Source organism: Triticum urartu, chromosome 1A (assembly GCF_056163025.1).
Source record: "Triticum urartu cultivar PI428250 chromosome 1A, HENAU_Tu73, whole genome shotgun sequence".
Classification (NCBI taxonomy): Eukaryota; Viridiplantae; Streptophyta; class Magnoliopsida; order Poales; family Poaceae; genus Triticum; species Triticum urartu.
The window spans coordinates 259,371,635-259,388,777 of NC_141873.1; the positions used below are offsets into that span (position 1 = coordinate 259,371,635).

The 17,143-nt window shown below is 47.2% G+C and overlaps 2 protein-coding genes across 2 annotated transcripts; one reads left to right on the forward strand and one right to left on the reverse strand.

The window, feature by feature from the left end:
* The first annotated feature begins 11,823 nt into the window (after positions 1-11,823).
* Positions 11,824-13,828, forward strand: LOC125508283 (uncharacterized). The gene is made up of 8 exons (XM_048672946.2): positions 11,824-12,216; positions 12,324-12,361; positions 12,472-12,559; positions 12,664-12,687; positions 12,807-12,875; positions 12,954-13,158; positions 13,251-13,320; positions 13,411-13,828. The coding sequence occupies exons 1-8, from the start codon at positions 11,980-11,982 to the stop codon at positions 13,640-13,642; spliced, it is 963 nt and encodes a 320-aa protein (XP_048528903.1). The 5' UTR covers positions 11,824-11,979; the 3' UTR covers positions 13,643-13,828.
* A 32-nt stretch (positions 13,829-13,860) lies between these two features.
* Positions 13,861-16,840, reverse strand: LOC125508294 (Inosine triphosphate pyrophosphatase family protein). Its single transcript, XM_048672955.2, has 8 exons — positions 16,569-16,840; positions 15,282-15,346; positions 15,119-15,182; positions 15,025-15,034; positions 14,828-14,859; positions 14,633-14,745; positions 14,207-14,283; positions 13,861-14,130 (listed from the first exon to the last, which is right to left on the reverse strand). Exons 1-8 carry the CDS (start codon positions 16,699-16,701, stop codon positions 13,995-13,997), a joined length of 630 nt encoding a protein of 209 aa, XP_048528912.1. The 5' UTR covers positions 16,702-16,840; the 3' UTR covers positions 13,861-13,994.
* Between the last annotated feature and the right edge of the window lie 303 nt (positions 16,841-17,143).

Here is a 17,143-nt window from a genome sequence, read left to right on the forward strand (position 1 = left end):
TGGATCCTGTCTCAACTGTAGGAGTATGCATCCTGCTGGGCCAGAGCTGTCTGAAGTAGTTCTCTTACCCTCCGGGTTTCAATTGCTGCTGGCGAGTCACCTTCCATTGGGAGAGCCGCCAAACGAGCCAACGCTGCGATGAGGTTTTCCAGAGGATTGGAGAAGTGACCCGGAGGTGTTGACACATAACAAGGAGGAGCTGTATTTATACGAGGTGGCTCCATGGCGCGTGGCTGAACTGGTGCACCGGGTGTCGTGACCCGGTTTGCCTCCGGCGGGTTGCTCCCCCCAACCCCGGGTGTATGGAACAGGTTCCTCGAATCGAGCGTTAAAGGTAGACGCGACTGAGTTTTCTGATGCCTCCTCCTCATGACCTCGTTTGATGCGTTAAGATCCACCAAGAGCCGGAAAGTTTCTGCTTGAAGTTGCTGAGCACGAGCATCCAGAGCTGCTCGTTCTACTGCCATCCGAGTTTCCTCTGCGGCTAGATTTTCCTTAGTTTGCACCATCTCCTCCCGCATGCGCGCCACTTTTGCGTCGTGCTGGGCTTTATCCGCCGGCTCTACCACGACGGTTAACAGAGCAGTCAACCTATCCATGAGGTCCATTAGAATCTGAGCCGGTGGGCGCGCGGGGTCTCCTGACCAGGCTGCTGCTGCCACCGCGGTAGAGTTCTGCCAGGGCTGCGTACCCGCCATGAAGACTCCGGCCCAATTCGGCGGCTCAAGGGGGTCCGGAATACTGCTGCCATCGGAACAGCCCCCGAGCATGCCGTCTTGCAGCTGGTACAATGAGTCCGTCTCACCTGTTGATGATGCAGTATCAGAGCAGATGGCCGTCTCCCCGCCTTCCACTGAACCTTCGGAGTATTCACCATCGTGTATGCAGCCTACGAAGGCATGCTTCACGACAGATTGAACACGGGTGGTCCTGGCGCGCTGAGCCATTTCGATGAGGTTGGTGTGGACATCCGGCTCAGGGCCCAACTCACCGATCCGGCTGATGAAGACGTGAATTCCGCCAAAGGGGACCCGGTACCCGTACTCGATTGAGCCGGCCTCGGGGCCCCAGCCTTCGTCGTCGATGTAGAGCTTGCCGTGACGATTCTTGGTCATCCGGCCCACAGCGTATCCCTTGAGCCCTTCAAAGTTGCCCTTCAAGAAATCAAATCCACCGTGCATTGGCCCCACAGTGGGCGCCAACTGTCGTGGAGTTGACACGGCAGATGTCCTAGGGCAAGGACTTAGTCGTAGAGCCATCGCACTAGGAAGCTTAAAGGGGTTAATCAGGACAAAGTACACGAGAGAGCTTTTATACTAGTTCGGCCCCTTACGATGAAGGTAAAAGCCTACGTCTAGTTGGGATTGGTATTGCTGAGGTTTCGATCTCCAAGGGGCTCAGCTCGCTGGCTTGGTTATTGATCTCGTTCTTTCTTCCCCTAAGCCGCCACCGGGTCGTCCCCTTATATACATGGGTTGATGCCTGGTGGCCTATAGAGTCCCGGCCGGCTCATAATCGTGTCCGGCTCGGTGACTTCCTTTACATGCCTTTCCTTACAAGTCTTTCCTTGCATATGGCGGTTTACAATATCGGGCCTTAAGCCGGCCCCAGGCCTTTGGGCCTTCTATATGTTTAATAAGCTATCATCTTGAATGTTTATTGGGTTTCTTGTGTAACCCGCCATTAGGGCTGACCCGGCCCCTCCTGGGCGGGTCATACTGGTAGTAATATCCCCAACACTTTCCCTTTTTCTTAAAAGCTTGTTTGGATCTTTGTTGTTGGAGCTCTTTTCTCATGCAATGCTTCACGAACTAAGATAGCAATTGTGTATGCGATGACAACCTTGTGACACAAGAGATGATACTAAGATATGCACCAATGATGTATGTATGTTATGGGAAGTATGATCACTAATGTGCATAAGTCACGTTGCCGACAATACTCAAAGGCTAGTCTCGATGGGTAAGCGACACAAAGGAGTAAGGCTATGATGGATATCAATGTAATGGCAAGAATGATGTATCCAATACCAAGATGATGTTACCGTTCGTTGGTTCCTTGTAAGCAAGAAACGGTTGATGGTGTCAAATTTGGTGAAGTGGTTGTTGTCGATGACGCGTCCATGGCGAAGATGAGCGGTGGTGATGTTGATGTCGAACCGTACCTAAATAGCCGAAACACAAATAGGACACGGAACCGCAATTCAAATTCTCAAGGCAAAACGTGACAAAATTGTCGGAGTTGGTAGTGGTAAGCGATTGTTGTGTATGTGGTATATGGTGGTGCTATGCGGAAGTGGTGGTGGTATGCGGGAGTATATGTGGGCACCGGAACAAAATTTGGCGAAATATGGAGGTAAAAGGGGCGGTGGATGGAGATGTTGCTGCCAGGGGCCGGATGTCCGGGCTCTGGATCCGGACGAACTCCGCGTGGAAGGTGGCAAATCCGGGCAAAATTCAAAGGAATTTGTGGATGGAAATTGGGGAAAGTGGAAGCAAAACTAGATCTACCTGCAACACACGAAATCCGCGGATCAAATCCAACAAAACTTCATCTCACCAACAAATCACAAAAAACAATTGGGGCTATTTTGTGAGGAATTTTCAAAATAGGGACGAAATCAACAAAAACAAGGCTAGAAACACAATGGGGATGCTTCGAAATCGTGATCAACGTGGCTCTGATACCAATATGATGTAGGGTAGGAACCCTAGGGGCCGATCTTTCACGAAAGGAGCGGATCCTGCGAAGAACACGAGGAACACGAGGGGGAAAACGAGGGAAATCACGAGGGGAAACACGAGAGGAAACACTAAACCAACAAGAAATAGTCACACATATGCTAGATCCATGAACACAAAGGAAGATACAAGATCCATGGACAACTAAGGACGATACAAGTAGCACGATCTTCTCCGTGAGGAGGTCTTGATGGTCTTCTCCGCGAGGAGGTCTTGAATCCAAGTGGATCTTCTCCGTAGAGGGGCCGTGGTCTCTCTCGTGGAGTAGATCTGATATGGATGAGTGAAGCTCCATCTCTCAAATGAGCTATCACAACGCTAACCCTAAAACATAGGTAGAAGAAGAGTATATATAGTCTAGGTGGGCGAAGGGGTACACGGGCCTCGGGCCCTTACACTGTGCGCAGACAGGGGAGGCCGGACGTCCGGGTGTTCGCGGAAGGCCGGATGTCCGGGCTGGAGGGGCCGGATGTCCGGGCTGGCGGGGGTTCCATTCTTTTCTCTGTTGTAGCTTGTCTGGATATCCGGACGGGAGGCCGGATTTCCGGGCGGGGGGCGGACGTCCGGGCCGGACGCTGGATGTCCGGGTCCTATAGGCTTGGCCGCTGGCTCCTTGCTGCTGTAGACGCTTCCAGGGGCCTGATGTCCGGGGTCTTGGCCGGATGTCCGGGGCCTGGGAGTTGTTCTTGACTCCTTTTGTTGGTTCTCTTCATCCGTGAACTTGGCGGCTTGTCCGTCTTCACGTGCATCTTCGGGAGGGTCCTCTTGGTACCTAATCACGCACAACATCTCGAACTTAGGTAGTAGCCATGTCTCGAGAGGATCATATGAAATATCACTAAGGAGAGAAGTCACCTCGGTCTCGAGAGCTCTAGCTCTAGCTCAAGTCATGGGTCCTCTTGGCACTTCGTGAGACGATGGTGGGTCCATGGGGATGACCGTAGGATGCTCCGCATCAGGCTGCCTATTATGGCTGGCAGCTCGGGCGCGCAATTAATACGGACCAGTGGAAGCGAGGCGGTCGGCAATCAAAGGCTATCTCACCTCTCGGTGAGCATGCGGGGCGGACTTCTGCCATTCCTACCAGCACCTCACACAGCTACTCGCACGCCTCCCGTCAATACGCACACCTTCACGCACGCCTCCCGGTATGCCTGCATGGTGGAGTGCTCACATGCGTCCCGTCAACTCACGCCTTGCTCGCACGACACACGGGGCATGCGGCAGCACATATATTTTTTGGTTTATTGAGGATTGATTATGCCGTTTTACTGCTTAACCGAAGCATGGCACGGTCTAACGCACATGGTCCGAATAAATAATCCATATGAGATATTGGTTGCCAGTTTTTAATAATCTCCCGTTTGTAAGAAGATTATATCAAAACGGGTCTCAAATTTGACGAAAAAATATAATATCGCAGTCTACTGGTGTCCATATATGACACCATGATAAGTTTCATGAATTTCAACTAAGTTTTGGATTTACTGAATTTTAAAAATCTATATTCTCAATGTTTTGAAATCTCTTGCACAGGGAAACATGCACCCAGGGACACATATGATTTTGCAATCCATGTTGGTGCACATGTCGCTCAAATTTGATTTTTGCGCATTAAATCCCTAGGAAATCAATCAATGTATAAAAATGGTCGAATGATGTCTATTTTTTTTAAATTTTAACACGACACTCCGCCTTTGGTCACATGTTCACTGCATAAAAAGTTTGACATGCCTCAGAGTGGCTGTGGTGGTGCGGGATGTGTGTGTGTCTGTGTGTGTGTGTGAGGTGGGGGGAGGGGTCCGCCAGTACACTAGAGTCATGAACCTCCGTGTGGGATTATTGAGAATATGTTGGAACCAATATGGGCATCCAGGTTCCGCCATTGGTTAATGATCGGAGAGGTGTCTCGGTCATGTCTACAACATTCTCGAACCCGTAGGGTCCGCACGCTTAACGTTCGTTGATGATATAGTATTGTATGAGTTATGTGAGTTGATGACCGAATGTTGTTTGGAGTCCCATATGAGATCACGGACATGACGAGGAGCTCCAGAATGGTCCGGAGGTAAAGATTGATATATAGGATGATAGTATTTGGTCACCGGAAAGGTTTCGGAAGTACCGGGTATTTTATCGGGGTGTCGGAAGGGGTTCTGGGAGGCCACCAGCAACCGATGGGCCTTATGGGCCAAAGGGGGGAAGCACACCATCCCACAAGGGGGTTGGTGAGCCCCTCCACCCCTTGCCCACGCATGAAAGAGGGAGGGAAGGAAGGGGGAGGAGCCCCAAAGGCAGGCAGCCCCCTTTCCTCCCCCCATGCACAAATATGGAGGGGGGGTTCAGCCAGGGCAGGCGCCGGCCACTTGGGGCGCCCTAGGGGCTGCCTCCCGTCCTCCCTCCACCTATATATATGAGAGGAGGGAGAGGGGCAACACACACCACGATTCCCTAGCCGTGTGCGACGCCCCTTTCCCTCTAGTTCATCCTCGGTCATATTTTCATAGTGCTTGGCGAAGCCCTGCGGAGATAGTTGCATCACCACCATCACCACGCCGTCGTGCTGCCGGAACTCATCTACTACTTCGCCAATGTTGCTGGATCAAGAAGGCAAGGACGTCATCGAGCTGAACGTGTGCTGAACGCGGAGGTGTCGTATGTTCGCTACTTGATCGGGCGGATCGTGAAGGTGTACGGCTACATCAACCGCGTTGATAAACGCTTTCGCTTATGGTCTACCAGGGTACATAGACACACTCTCCCCTCTCGTTGCTATGCATTTCCATGGATAGATCTTGCATGTGCGTAGAATTTTTTTTGTTTTCCATGCAACGTTTCCCAACAGACACATCATGGTACGCAGTGAAAGAAATACTATGGAACGATTTCACAAGATAATTCGAGGAATAAGATGGTAATGAATGAATACAGGCGATGAGGATGAATCAGGATGAACACAGATACACAGGATGATGACAATAGAACAAAATGATCAAGTAATCTATCGGCACAAAGCACGAATATAAACTGCTGAAGGAAATGTAGTAGAGTAGATAGAACCAGTGGTGCTCGATGGCGACACCGAGATTTGGTAGACTAGTTCACCCTTCTGCCAAAGGGCTACGTCTGGTTAGAGGGGTTGTGACTTAACACGGAAGATAAACTCTCTTCACCCTATTCTCCTTCAACGCAAAGCTGATCAAACTCATGTTGATTTCACTCGTGGTAGATCCTTGTCGGCGATCTTCAAACCTTTGGTCGACCTTCATGAACCACAATCACTCTTGGTTGCTAAACATCAGGCTTGATGAAGACAATGACTCTTCAACACTTGAAGTCGAAACCTATCTGCCTAGAGAGTGCACAACTCTCAAGAGTAATAGGTACAAGAACTCTCACTCAGAACTACTGTGATGCTAAACCGGTGTCTAATTAAGTTTGGGCTCTTGATTTTTCTCTCGGTGGATCTTAAAATCAAATCACTAGGAGAGGGGTTGCTCAAATCAATCTTCTCAAAAATCTCAAGCGGAGCAGCCAACGGACAATGTTGGAGCGGGGTGGCTATTTATAGCCACAACCTTCCCTGATGGGAAATGACCAAATTAGACATCAGGATCAGCCGATGGCCGAATGACACGAGTCCAACGGTCGGATTTGAGCACAACGGTAACATTGCTTGCGGAGCAAGCAATGCTAACTCCTCGGTCTGAGACAAATCTCTTGTAGCGAAGAAGATCATAGTCTCTCGCTGGCAAGTATTTTTTCGGAACACAAAGAGATTTCTCTCGCAATTTTCATAGGTTTTGGCTAAGCATCACAGCGGATCTAAGCTTCCAGAACCTATGGCCCTCTTAATAGTACAAAGGTCCTATGACTCGAAAGAATGAAAGAAGAACAACAAAATGAATTCTACGTCTTCACTTTGTCTTTGACTTCCATCACTTCAGTCAATTTTTGGGACGACAGTACCGAATCAAATCTTTCGAGGGGTCGATTTCTTCACATAAATCTTCTCGACTATGTGATTTCATCACATATAGTTCGTTCCTCTCTTCAGCGCAAAAGTGCTTCTGTGAAGTTCCTCGAACTCAGCACCGGAGACAGGATTCTCTTCGGTCATGTATGGACCTTTTGTCTCTGTGTGCACTAGCAAACAAATTAGTCCATACCTATTTCTGCCAACAATCTCCAAAACACAAAGTAGGCAGATATTGCACCAACAAGTCGTGTAGGTCACCACATGGAGTATGCTGGCAAAGTCACACTATAGAATGATAATAAAATTTCTACCTCTATATGCAATATGGATGGTGGAGGCTTTAAGTTTATTTTTGCATAAAGCTAATTTTTCCCTACATCAAATTAATTAAATTATTGCTACAAAGTTTGCGCCACTAATGAGATGGTTCCTCCTTTCAAAAAAAAATCCAAGTTATTATTGAACCCAATTCATTAAATTAATATATGGTGATGAGATCAACCAATAATTCACTTCTAGATACTCAATTTTTTCCATAACCAGGGACATGGCTAATAATGATTAGTTTATACACTCTGCAAAGGTTTGCGCACTTTTCCCCATAAGACTCAACCACCTCGATGATCGGAAGATTGAGACATAGTTTTTCTGAAGAAGTCCCCTTAACCCTGGGCAGTTCCCTACACCGTAGTCCACTATGCCAGAGCCCATAATGGCTTGTAGCTGCAGACGGAAGCGTTTAGGCAGGAAATATCGTATGATCCCTTTGAACAAGACCGTCTAGCACAGTGCCTGGGTGCAGAGACTTGATGAAAAACATGTCAAATGCGGCCAAGGACGCGTACACTAGCTACAAGATGTACATGCAGATCATTGACATGAGGAAATGCCTTCGTCCTACCCTAGGCGAGGGATCAAGCCACAGAGCAGTGGCGGCAGCGTTACAAGGAGTAGATGATTAGTTGATCGTTCTTCTAGTTTAGTATGCATGCAATTGTTTATTGAGATTTGTGCAACTGTTATGTATAGTCACTTATGTAATTGGATGTTTTATTTGGTTATGCAATCATGTTCTTGTAAGTATAGATGTTGTTGTTCTGTAGATAGAGCATAGATCTTGTGTAGACAGAGCAAACCACATCGCACACGGACTAAACTACGGAACCCATCGGTGATGATTTCATCAATCGCTGACAATTGTATACCAGCAAGCGTTTGCCCACAACACAAACAACTTATTAGCAGGAATCGTCTGTGTTATTATTGATCTTCCCACACAATTTTGATTACTGACATGTTTGTCGAGTATCACACACATCTGGTTAAGCTGAATCATTTATGTTTATTTTGGCTTATCGCAAACAATACATCCTAGTGACGTGTGTGCCATCTATCGCACACACCTTCATCTGGCTAACCGTTTATGTTGTTTTGGCTCATCACAAACAATTCATCCGAGTGACGTGTATGTCATCTATCGCAGACACCTTGATCTGGCTGACCATTTCTGTTGTTTTGGCTCATCGCAAATAGTTCATCTGAGTGACATGTGTGCCATCTATCGCACACTCCTTAATCTCGCTGACCGTTTCTATTGTTTTGGCTTATCACAAACAGTTTGTATGGATCAACTGTATGCCATGATTTGCACACATGACTTTAATATGAATCGTTCTTGATGGATCCACCATTGCACATAGTCTGTTTCATTGGTGACGATTTTATTACGATACTGTTTGCGATTAATGCATCACACATAGTTTGGTCGATTGGTCTCCTATATATGTGTCGCTTAGGACCTTCCTACAGTAGTGGTAGGACCCATTATGCAGATTTTTGCTGATAACCAAAGGCCCCTCCCATGGTGGGGAAAGCTTGTGCATCCCAGTCTGCTTTTGTATAAGATGTAGTACTAAGTCATCCTCCTTAAAAGTGCGACTTCAGACTCTACGGCTATGATAGCAGTGTAGGTCTTGCTGATATTATGTTGCAAGATCGCAGACTTCCTCCAAGGAATCAAGGGAATCTTGAGAAGCTGCATTGTTTTTTGTTTCCACGTACGCAAAAATCCTTGGCGAGTCATGACAGATGTCGCTTGGAAATACAGCTTCTACACCATGCACAAGGAAAAACGACGTATAGCTTGTTGACCTGTCGGGAGTAGTTTTTATGCTCCATAACACAGCAACAAGTTTTCAACCCAACAACCCGCGGTACGCTCAAGGGGGACGTGTAATTTGGGTTTGATACCATGCAACAACTCCTGGTTTGCACGCTTTTACTTTCCCATTGGATTGCGGATGTGCCATTCACGCTAGATCAAGCCAGATATGTTCCTTCTTGCAGAATTCTACATTGCTCCTTTAGAGAGATTGCTGCCATTATCTATGATGATGCTGTGAGGATATATGAAGCGATAAATGATCTTTTTCAAGAACTTCACTGTTGTCTCCGTGACGCAACTGCTAACGGGCTCTGGCTCTACCCGCTTGGTAAACTTATCAACAATGACCAAGAGGTGGGTCTTCTTGCAAGACAATGACTTGAAGGGTCCCACCATGTCAAGCCTCTAGATCGCAAAAGGCCAAGTGATTGGAATCATCCAAAGAGCCTGAGCCGACATATGGTCTTGTCTTGCATATCTCTAGCAACCATCACATGTGCGAAATATCTGCTCTGTGCCAGTGTGGGCTAAGCCAGAAAAATCCGTGCCTAAAAGCTTTCGCGACCAGTGACCAGGAACTTGCATGGTGACCACAATCTCTAGAGTGAATCTCATTGAGGATTTTTCGGCGTTCTTCCGGAGAAACACACCTCTGGCTGTGAAGGAGGAGGTGTTGTCGACGATTACAAAGGTGCGTAGGTGCCTCCTCCACTGCCTCAATGGCCGCTGAAATGGTGGCTCCTTGTCGCCGCGTAGCATCGTCACCACGGAGGAGAGAGCGATGTGGTTGGTAGCGCGACAAGCCGTTTAGTGTTTGCCAAATACGATGAGGCGCCGGCATGGGTCACACGAACCCCAACCTCACGGAGGCCTAGGCTCGCGACTAGTCGCTGACCATCACAGACACGGTCATGCAGGGCCACCACCAGCTTGATGGGGAGCTCGCCAAGATCGGCAAGTGATGAGTGTTATTTTTACACTCCTCTAACCTGAGTTTAAACTGATATATTTCATTAAAACCGAGATAGTCGCTCCGCTATTGCCACCAATGACTAATAAATGCATGGGATTCCAAAAATCTTTCTTTATTTTGTTCCCGCGGGAAATGGAGTATTTATGGACGAAATCAAGCCAATACTTGAAAAGGAGTAAATTGGAGAAACAGAGCAAAAGACGGCGTTCCATGCGACCGCGCTAGCTCGTATGAGCGGTCGCATGACATGGAAACGGAGACTCCTCATCCACTTGAACAAACTTTATAAAGGGGGTCAAGGCCAAAATGGATGACGGACCAAGTCATGGGAAGTGCAGAACAATTAGTCATCATCGTCTTCATTTCCATCAACCCTTGCCGCCGCCATTTCCTTCTCCATAGCCACCACCTTCATCTTCACCATTGTTCTCCTCCATCTAGTCATATTTGTAATCGTCTATCACACACGGCATCCATTGTAAGACATATTATCAATCAATCTACCTTCATAATGTGTTCTTCAATGTGCTCTCCGTGTGATCTGATCTCCATGTGTGGGTTCCTCGATAAGGTATGGGTTGAGGCAAGTGCCTTGCAACCCGAAGTATTTGTTGGAGGATCAATGGAAGGACTTTGAATTAGCATATCGTATGCGTAACATAAATTTTTTCTATAGTTGTTTCTTGTCTCATTTGTGTTCTTCATCCCTACAGGTACCCAAGATCATGGAGAATGAGCCATGGAGAGACAAAGGGCAGGGAGACCGTGAAGTGTTATTCTGAACACTAGTGACAGAAAGGTTTTAATATGGTAACATGGATCATATCCCTGGGGATTCAAAAGGTGTAGTCAATAAACGTCCAATGCTTTTGTCTGATTATTGCAATATTAATTATCGAGGGAACCCCGCGTGACAGACAGTGCCTTCGGTTGGACAACTGACTCTTGATAAAGGACGCGCGCCGGTCAAGACGTAATTTGCACATATCCCCCACTTCGATACGTAGTAAGCACATCTTGATGGGCGACTTCTAGATCGCAAATTAAGATCATATTTGATCCCGTCAGATCTCGTGCCCATGCCTATTTTTATTGCAAGTGTTCTTCGTGTGTCAGTTTGATTTATGATCCGGTCACAAGCTGGAATTAATTATTTAACAAAAGCTTGTTTGAGACCCTAGCTTAAAGGGCACCATCCACCCGTCGCTTCGATAACTCAGGGCCACCTCTGAGGAAAAAGGCGAAAATCCTTTTTCTCCATTTCCGGATCACCAAAGTAATTAGCGAGGAGTGGTCACTCAACGACACCTTCGGTACCGCGATAGGGGCAAGGCCGACAGGGCACCTGATCATGGTCAACATTGGCTAAGTCGGCTCTCCGCACGACACAGGAGGAAGTAGAGGGGCTCCTCTGCGAGTGCTAGGCAGGGATGCTGCGGCAGCACCCTTACGTAGCTGGAAGGACTACTCGGACAACAACAGGACGATGACGAAGGTGTCGCCGGCCAGCTCGGGACGACGTACCAGGTTAGCTAGTTTAATTAATTTTAATTTTTTTTTACTTGAACGGATGAAATACCGTCCATTTTATGCAAATCATGTCTGAACTTAAGTGAATTTCGTCGTGTTTGATTGAGAATCATCTGGTTTGTTCAAATCCGCTTTGAAATATACGCGGAAAAGGTTGGATGACCAACTTCCACTGTCCCTCTCCATGAGCATGTTCGCAGACAAAAAAGTGTCCCGGAGCGTTGAAGATGCCCTAAACTAAATTGCATAGCCGGGTGGAGCGTCCAACATGGCTCCTACTGCCTTTGTGAAACCCAAACCCGTTGTCTCTACCCAAGTATACCCACTTGATACGACAGCCGTAGATCTTCCCTCCGTGGCTCAATCCGCTCCGTCCACTCCCCTGATCCAAACCCTCCGATTCGAACGTTACGCCGGCCCCTTCATATATCCGTTGCCCCCCTACTAGCCGTTGCCCCTTTCCCTTTCTTCCGATCTCCGATCCATCGACCGACCAAATCCCTCTCTCTCTCCCCCAAGCTTCCGGCTCCCCAATCTCTCCCCTTCCCTTCTTGGCGACCCACTCTTTGGCCGTCCCCGTGACCGAAATCCCATGGAGACCGCCGTTCTTGCGCCACAGCAGGTCAACCCGGCTCAAGCGGCGGTGCCGCAGACCAGGAACGCGGCGGCCATGGCCGCCATGCGGAAGCTCGGCGCCACCTCGGCGAGGAGGAAGACGCTCTGCGACATCACCAACCTGAGACGGCCGCTGGAGGCGGCGGCCGATGAGGGGCATCAGGACGGGTCGAGGTGCGCGGACGGCGTGGATGCAGTCGCGCGGTTGGTCAAGGCAAGATTTGTCCGCCGTCTTTCTTTTTTCTTGGTTATTATCAGTATGATGGATCGTGGTCGCTAACGCTGCTTCTTTTTCTCGAATCCCCGTCTCTGTAATTTCAGGAGAACTCGGATCTTGTGAAGCTCCTGGAGGAGAGAGAGTGAGTAATTTGCCTGCATCGATTGTTCTCGTTTGTCTATGATGGATAGGGCTTCTTGATGTGCGAGTGTTCTGGTGTTGACTCTATTTGGTTTGATTTGGTGCGTGCAGCAAGTTCATAGAGCTGAGCGGGGCTGAGCTCCAGAATCTGCGGCTGGCAAACTGGCAGCTTGCGCAGGCTAATTCCCAGATGTTAGCAGTAAGTTATCCCTGCAAGAAACTCCATTATCCCTGTTTTCCAACCGTGGACTTGAACATGTTCATCACGAGGCTAATCTCTGTCTTGAAATGTTTGCTTCGCAGGAGCTAAATCTTGGCAAAAATAGGGTAAGTTGGTGCTTCTTTGGTCAATCTTGACAACATGTGCTCACATTTTATAGAGAAAATTTTGATCATGACATTCTCAGATCTGATCAGCCGATGTTTTTCTTCTTATCTTTCTGAAGCTGAAATCGCTACAACATGAGCTTACCTGCTCCAGAGCTGCCCTCAAAGTAAAATCATCGGAACTTGAGGTATATCATATCATCTGATGCCAAATGTTCATGATGCTTCTGTTCATGTGCCCTGAACCGCGATGCCCCTAATGACAGGAGGCAAAGAAAGCGCTGAAGAGCAGCAGACTCCAGCAACAGAAGAGCGCGAACGAGACGGCACGCCACTTGGCTGCCGACAGAGCTGCAGCAGCTGCACAGCTCAAGGATGGAGACGCGGAGCCCGCTTCGGATGCGTCGCGTGCCGCCAGTGCCAAGAAGTCTACCTGCAACGCCAGCCGGAAGAGGCTGCTGAGATCTCGATGTAACAATGATATCCCTACCAGTATTTGACACATACATCTCTTCACATTTGTGGCCATGCTAACTGATTCTGATTGGCATGTTCTTTGCTAGCTCTGGGACCTGCGGTGGCGCCGACGAAGCTGGTGGCGGCGTCCAAGGAGAGGGAGAGCGCACAGAGGCGGTAAGTAACACCCACAAGCTCGTCAAAATCATCAAATGTTCGATCTGGGAGGAAACGCCGTTCAGCCACTGATTCTTGCTGTTTCTGCAGCAAGTCCATGAGAACGCCTCAGCCGAGTGGGCGCAGGGAAGACTTGTTCGAGATAGAGGACGTTCAGCTCACCGCCGGCGGTGGAGATGACAAGAAGGAGATGTCGTGGGAGCTGGATTCATCGGTGCAGTTCCCACGCAGGTCGTCGCTGGGGAGGCCGCTCCGGCGGGCCACAGAGAAGGTCACCTCCTACAAGGAGATGCCTGTCAACATTAAGCTTAGGAGGCCCTAAGCAGTAGCACAAGTTGGTTGCAGTTTTTTGCATCCAGTTAGATTATGTATAATGAGTTAACTTATTCTTTGCTGCCTTCTGCTTCTGCTTCTGCAGATGCGCAGCCAGCGTGTGTTTGGTGTGAAAAATCTGGATTGTAGTGTGAAAGAATGGTGTTGGCAAACAGATTCACTAATTTGTTCATCACTCTGAACTTCATAATTGGCAAAGAGACACGATGCAAAATATTCATCTAGAACATCATCTGACAAAAATTCAGTACATCCACAATCTGATCATAACAGTCACCAAAAGTTGCAGGAGAAACGAGTACTAGAGAGCTTGGAAGATTCTCTAACACGAAATCTTTTGCTCATTTGGTGCTTGAAAACGAATTCAAGCCACTCTGAACTTCATAATTGGCAGAAGCGAAATGCTCTTTCACCAGTGCAAGAGCTCTCGCCCTATGAGATATTTCATTCTTTTCTGACTTGGGCATCTCAGCATACCTGTATTACATGCCCACCTGTCAGTACATAATTGCAAGTGATGCGTGAAAGCAATGGAAATCATCATGAAACTCACGTTTGTTCAAATCCATCTGGTTGGAATACAGGGTCCCATCCAAAATCAGCAGGGCCTCTGGCAGGTACAATTTTCCCCTGCACATGGAGAAGGAAATCTCAAACACGCTCGCTTGCATTTTTCTTACTAAAATATGGCGTCAGATCTTACTGTCCTTGCTGAAATAACGCACCAGAACAGATCAAAGTGCTATGATGTGTTTCTTTAACCAAGGTGCACATGAAGAAAGATAATCTAACAAGATAACAACCCCTCAAAAAAAATCTAACAAGATAACAGTGTTTCTCTGTGTTGAATGTAAAAACTACTTTACTCACTTATAAACAAAATACATCAAAAAATACAAGTTCCAAGGCATACAGGTTATAGAGGGATATGGCATACACATCATACTTCAGATGAAAATTCCAAGAAGTGACATCTTACTGCTGTTTTTCCAACAAATGTGATCGGTTCCTCCTCTGGTCCAAGAGCAAGCGAAAAGATGCACATAGCAAAAGCTGATTTGTCTTCATAAGCTATTAACAAATTGTTCAAACCTATAATTGCAGAAATAGTATGCATGAGTTCACCAAGTCAAACATTAGAAAGAACGAAACAAGAATTGAGTAGCCATATTACCTTCATGCCCAATCTTCTCTAGAAACCATTTTCTGTACATTCATGTGTGCAAACATCCAGATAAGGAACAAAGAGATTTGTTAGACTGGATATCTGAAAGCATTTTCTCAATAAGGTATAGTGGTGAAGGATGTTTATTATCTGTAACTTGGTAATAAGAAAATATGTTATAGTGCCTGGAGAAGAAAAGGACTTACATATAGGGCCCTGCAGCACAAAGAAAATTATATCATATAGAGCACATTGAATTCATTTAGGAAGTGAAAAGAAAGAACAATGCAAATCGGTTACCTGGCAAACCTTTGAGCGCATTGAAACATAGACAGGTGTCCTCGACAAGTACAGGGCCATTTATCTACTCAAAGAGGAATGCAGATTCATTAACAAGAGTTCAAACAACTTAAATAAAAATTCTCTGCATAATTATTCTAGTATTAGAAAAACATAGAGGTACCTGAGATGCAGCCATTCGGGCCTTCTCTTTAGATATGTCCTCTGGCTCACCTTGCAACTCAGGCACTGCGATATTTAACAGAGAATAATACCATCAATAAAAAAAAACAAGTTCTTCGGTGTTACTTTTTTTATGACTTCTTACTTCTCAAAACTGAAATCACATACTTAGAGGAACTTGCATGATTTCCATCAGAACCATATTTTGAAATTTGATATATCACTATTGCCTATTTAAAATGAGCACGCTTAGTCCATCCCCAGCTGAATTATTATATGTAGGGCATCAGGATCCTAATTCAAGTGTATGGGTCCAGATTCCAATTCCATCAGAGGGTTCGTCACTGCTATGGATCATAATATCTGGATTTTATACCTTAACTAGAATCCCAGAATGCAAATGCGATATCTTCACAATTATTAAAAATCTGGACTTCCTACCTCTCAGCCAGTAATAATACCAGAATACAATAGATAAATAATTACAGGCAATATGAAGACCACATGACAACAGTAACTAATCACATGAATCACAAGTCCACTGGCTATTGCATTCCCACCTGTTCCCTCCAAACATACCCCTAAACTGTTGCATAATTTTGGCATAGAAAGTCAGTGTGCTATTCCCCTAAACATTATCGATGCACATCGACACCATTTAAAGAAGGAAAAATAAGCGGAACAACAAGGGCACATGTCATCATCTGTCCTAAATTTGGGTTATAAGACACCCAAGATTTTGGGGGTGAATACTCCCTCCGTCCCAAAATTCTTGTCTTAGATTAGTCTAGATACGGATGTATCTAATACTAAAACGTGACTTGATACATCCGTATTTAGACAAATCTAAGACAAGAATTTTGGGATGGACGGAGTATTAAACATGGAAAACACATGGTTTTATCATTATCCGTGGAAACGTACGGTTCGATGAAGCTAAAACAGTAGGAGACAGTAACCGAAGCTGTGAAGCAACTATTCCTAATTCACAATTTTCAGCTACAACCAATTCCCCGTTATATGTTTGTTGTGCGCTAACTACAAAGCAAATTTTTATGATCCAGATAACAAAGTCAAATAGGAGTACCTACAGATTGGTGTTATCCTAGGGTTCGGGCACCATAAGAAGCCACGGTTACGCAGCCACGCCACTCCCATCAACCAGCAAGTCCTAGGCATCCTTACTCTAGCACTAAACCTTTCACTGATATGCTGCTACCTTGTACATACATAAATGGAGGAGAGGTAGAGGGGGTGGAAGAAAGAGCAGGAGCCAGCTTCAGCTTACAGTCGAGTTTGAGGGACTGGAAGGGGATGGAGGAGCCGAGAATCGCACGGACTTCCTCCAGCTTCTTGGCGTTGCCCGTCACGAAGGTCACCGCCTTCGGCAGCACTCGCGCCGCCGCCACCGCGCCCGACATGATGCGGTGTTGCGCGGTGCTCTGCTTCCGGCGTGAAACGGGAGAAAGGCTGCGCCCTGCGGATCCGAGGGTCCACGGCGACGGCGGCTGTCACTGGTTTTAGGGCCCCAATTAGACTTCTTTTCCCTTTTCTTCGTTTTAGCGGTTTTGCAAGTATAACACTCCTATATACTCCTAGATCCTTGGAGCAACTCCAATGGGACGACTCATTTCGTTCGCCCAACGCGCCGATCCAAATGGACGTATGTCCGTTTTTCGTCCGCGGGCGACCCATTCCCGACTTAATTTTAAGCCGGATTTGCGTCGGCGCGGACACGAGATGGACGCGCGTGCGCGTCTACTCCTTCCCCGGGCCCGCCGGTCGGTGACAGCCACCATCATTTTCCCCCATTTTTCACATAAACACTCCCGCCCGCGCGCGCTCCCGCCCCCCAACCAGCCA

Coding starts and splice junctions, on each gene's coding strand:
- LOC125508283 (XM_048672946.2), top strand. CDS start 11,980: ATGGAGACCGCCGTTCTTGCGCCACAGCAGGTCAACCCGGCTCAAGCG. Junction 12,362..12,471: donor AAGCTCCTGGAGGAGAGAGA/GTGAGTAATTTG, acceptor TGGTGCGTGCAG/CAAGTTCATAGAGCTGAGCG. Junction 12,688..12,806: donor TAAATCTTGGCAAAAATAGG/GTAAGTTGGTGC, acceptor ATCTTTCTGAAG/CTGAAATCGCTACAACATGA.
- LOC125508294 (XM_048672955.2), bottom strand. CDS start 16,701: ATGTCGGGCGCGGTGGCGGCGGCGCGAGTGCTGCCGAAGGCGGTGACC. Junction 14,746..14,827: donor AGAGAAGATTGGGCATGAAG/GTAATATGGCTA, acceptor CTGCAATTATAG/GTTTGAACAATTTGTTAATA. Junction 14,131..14,206: donor CCAGATGGATTTGAACAAAC/GTGAGTTTCATG, acceptor CATGTAATACAG/GTATGCTGAGATGCCCAAGT.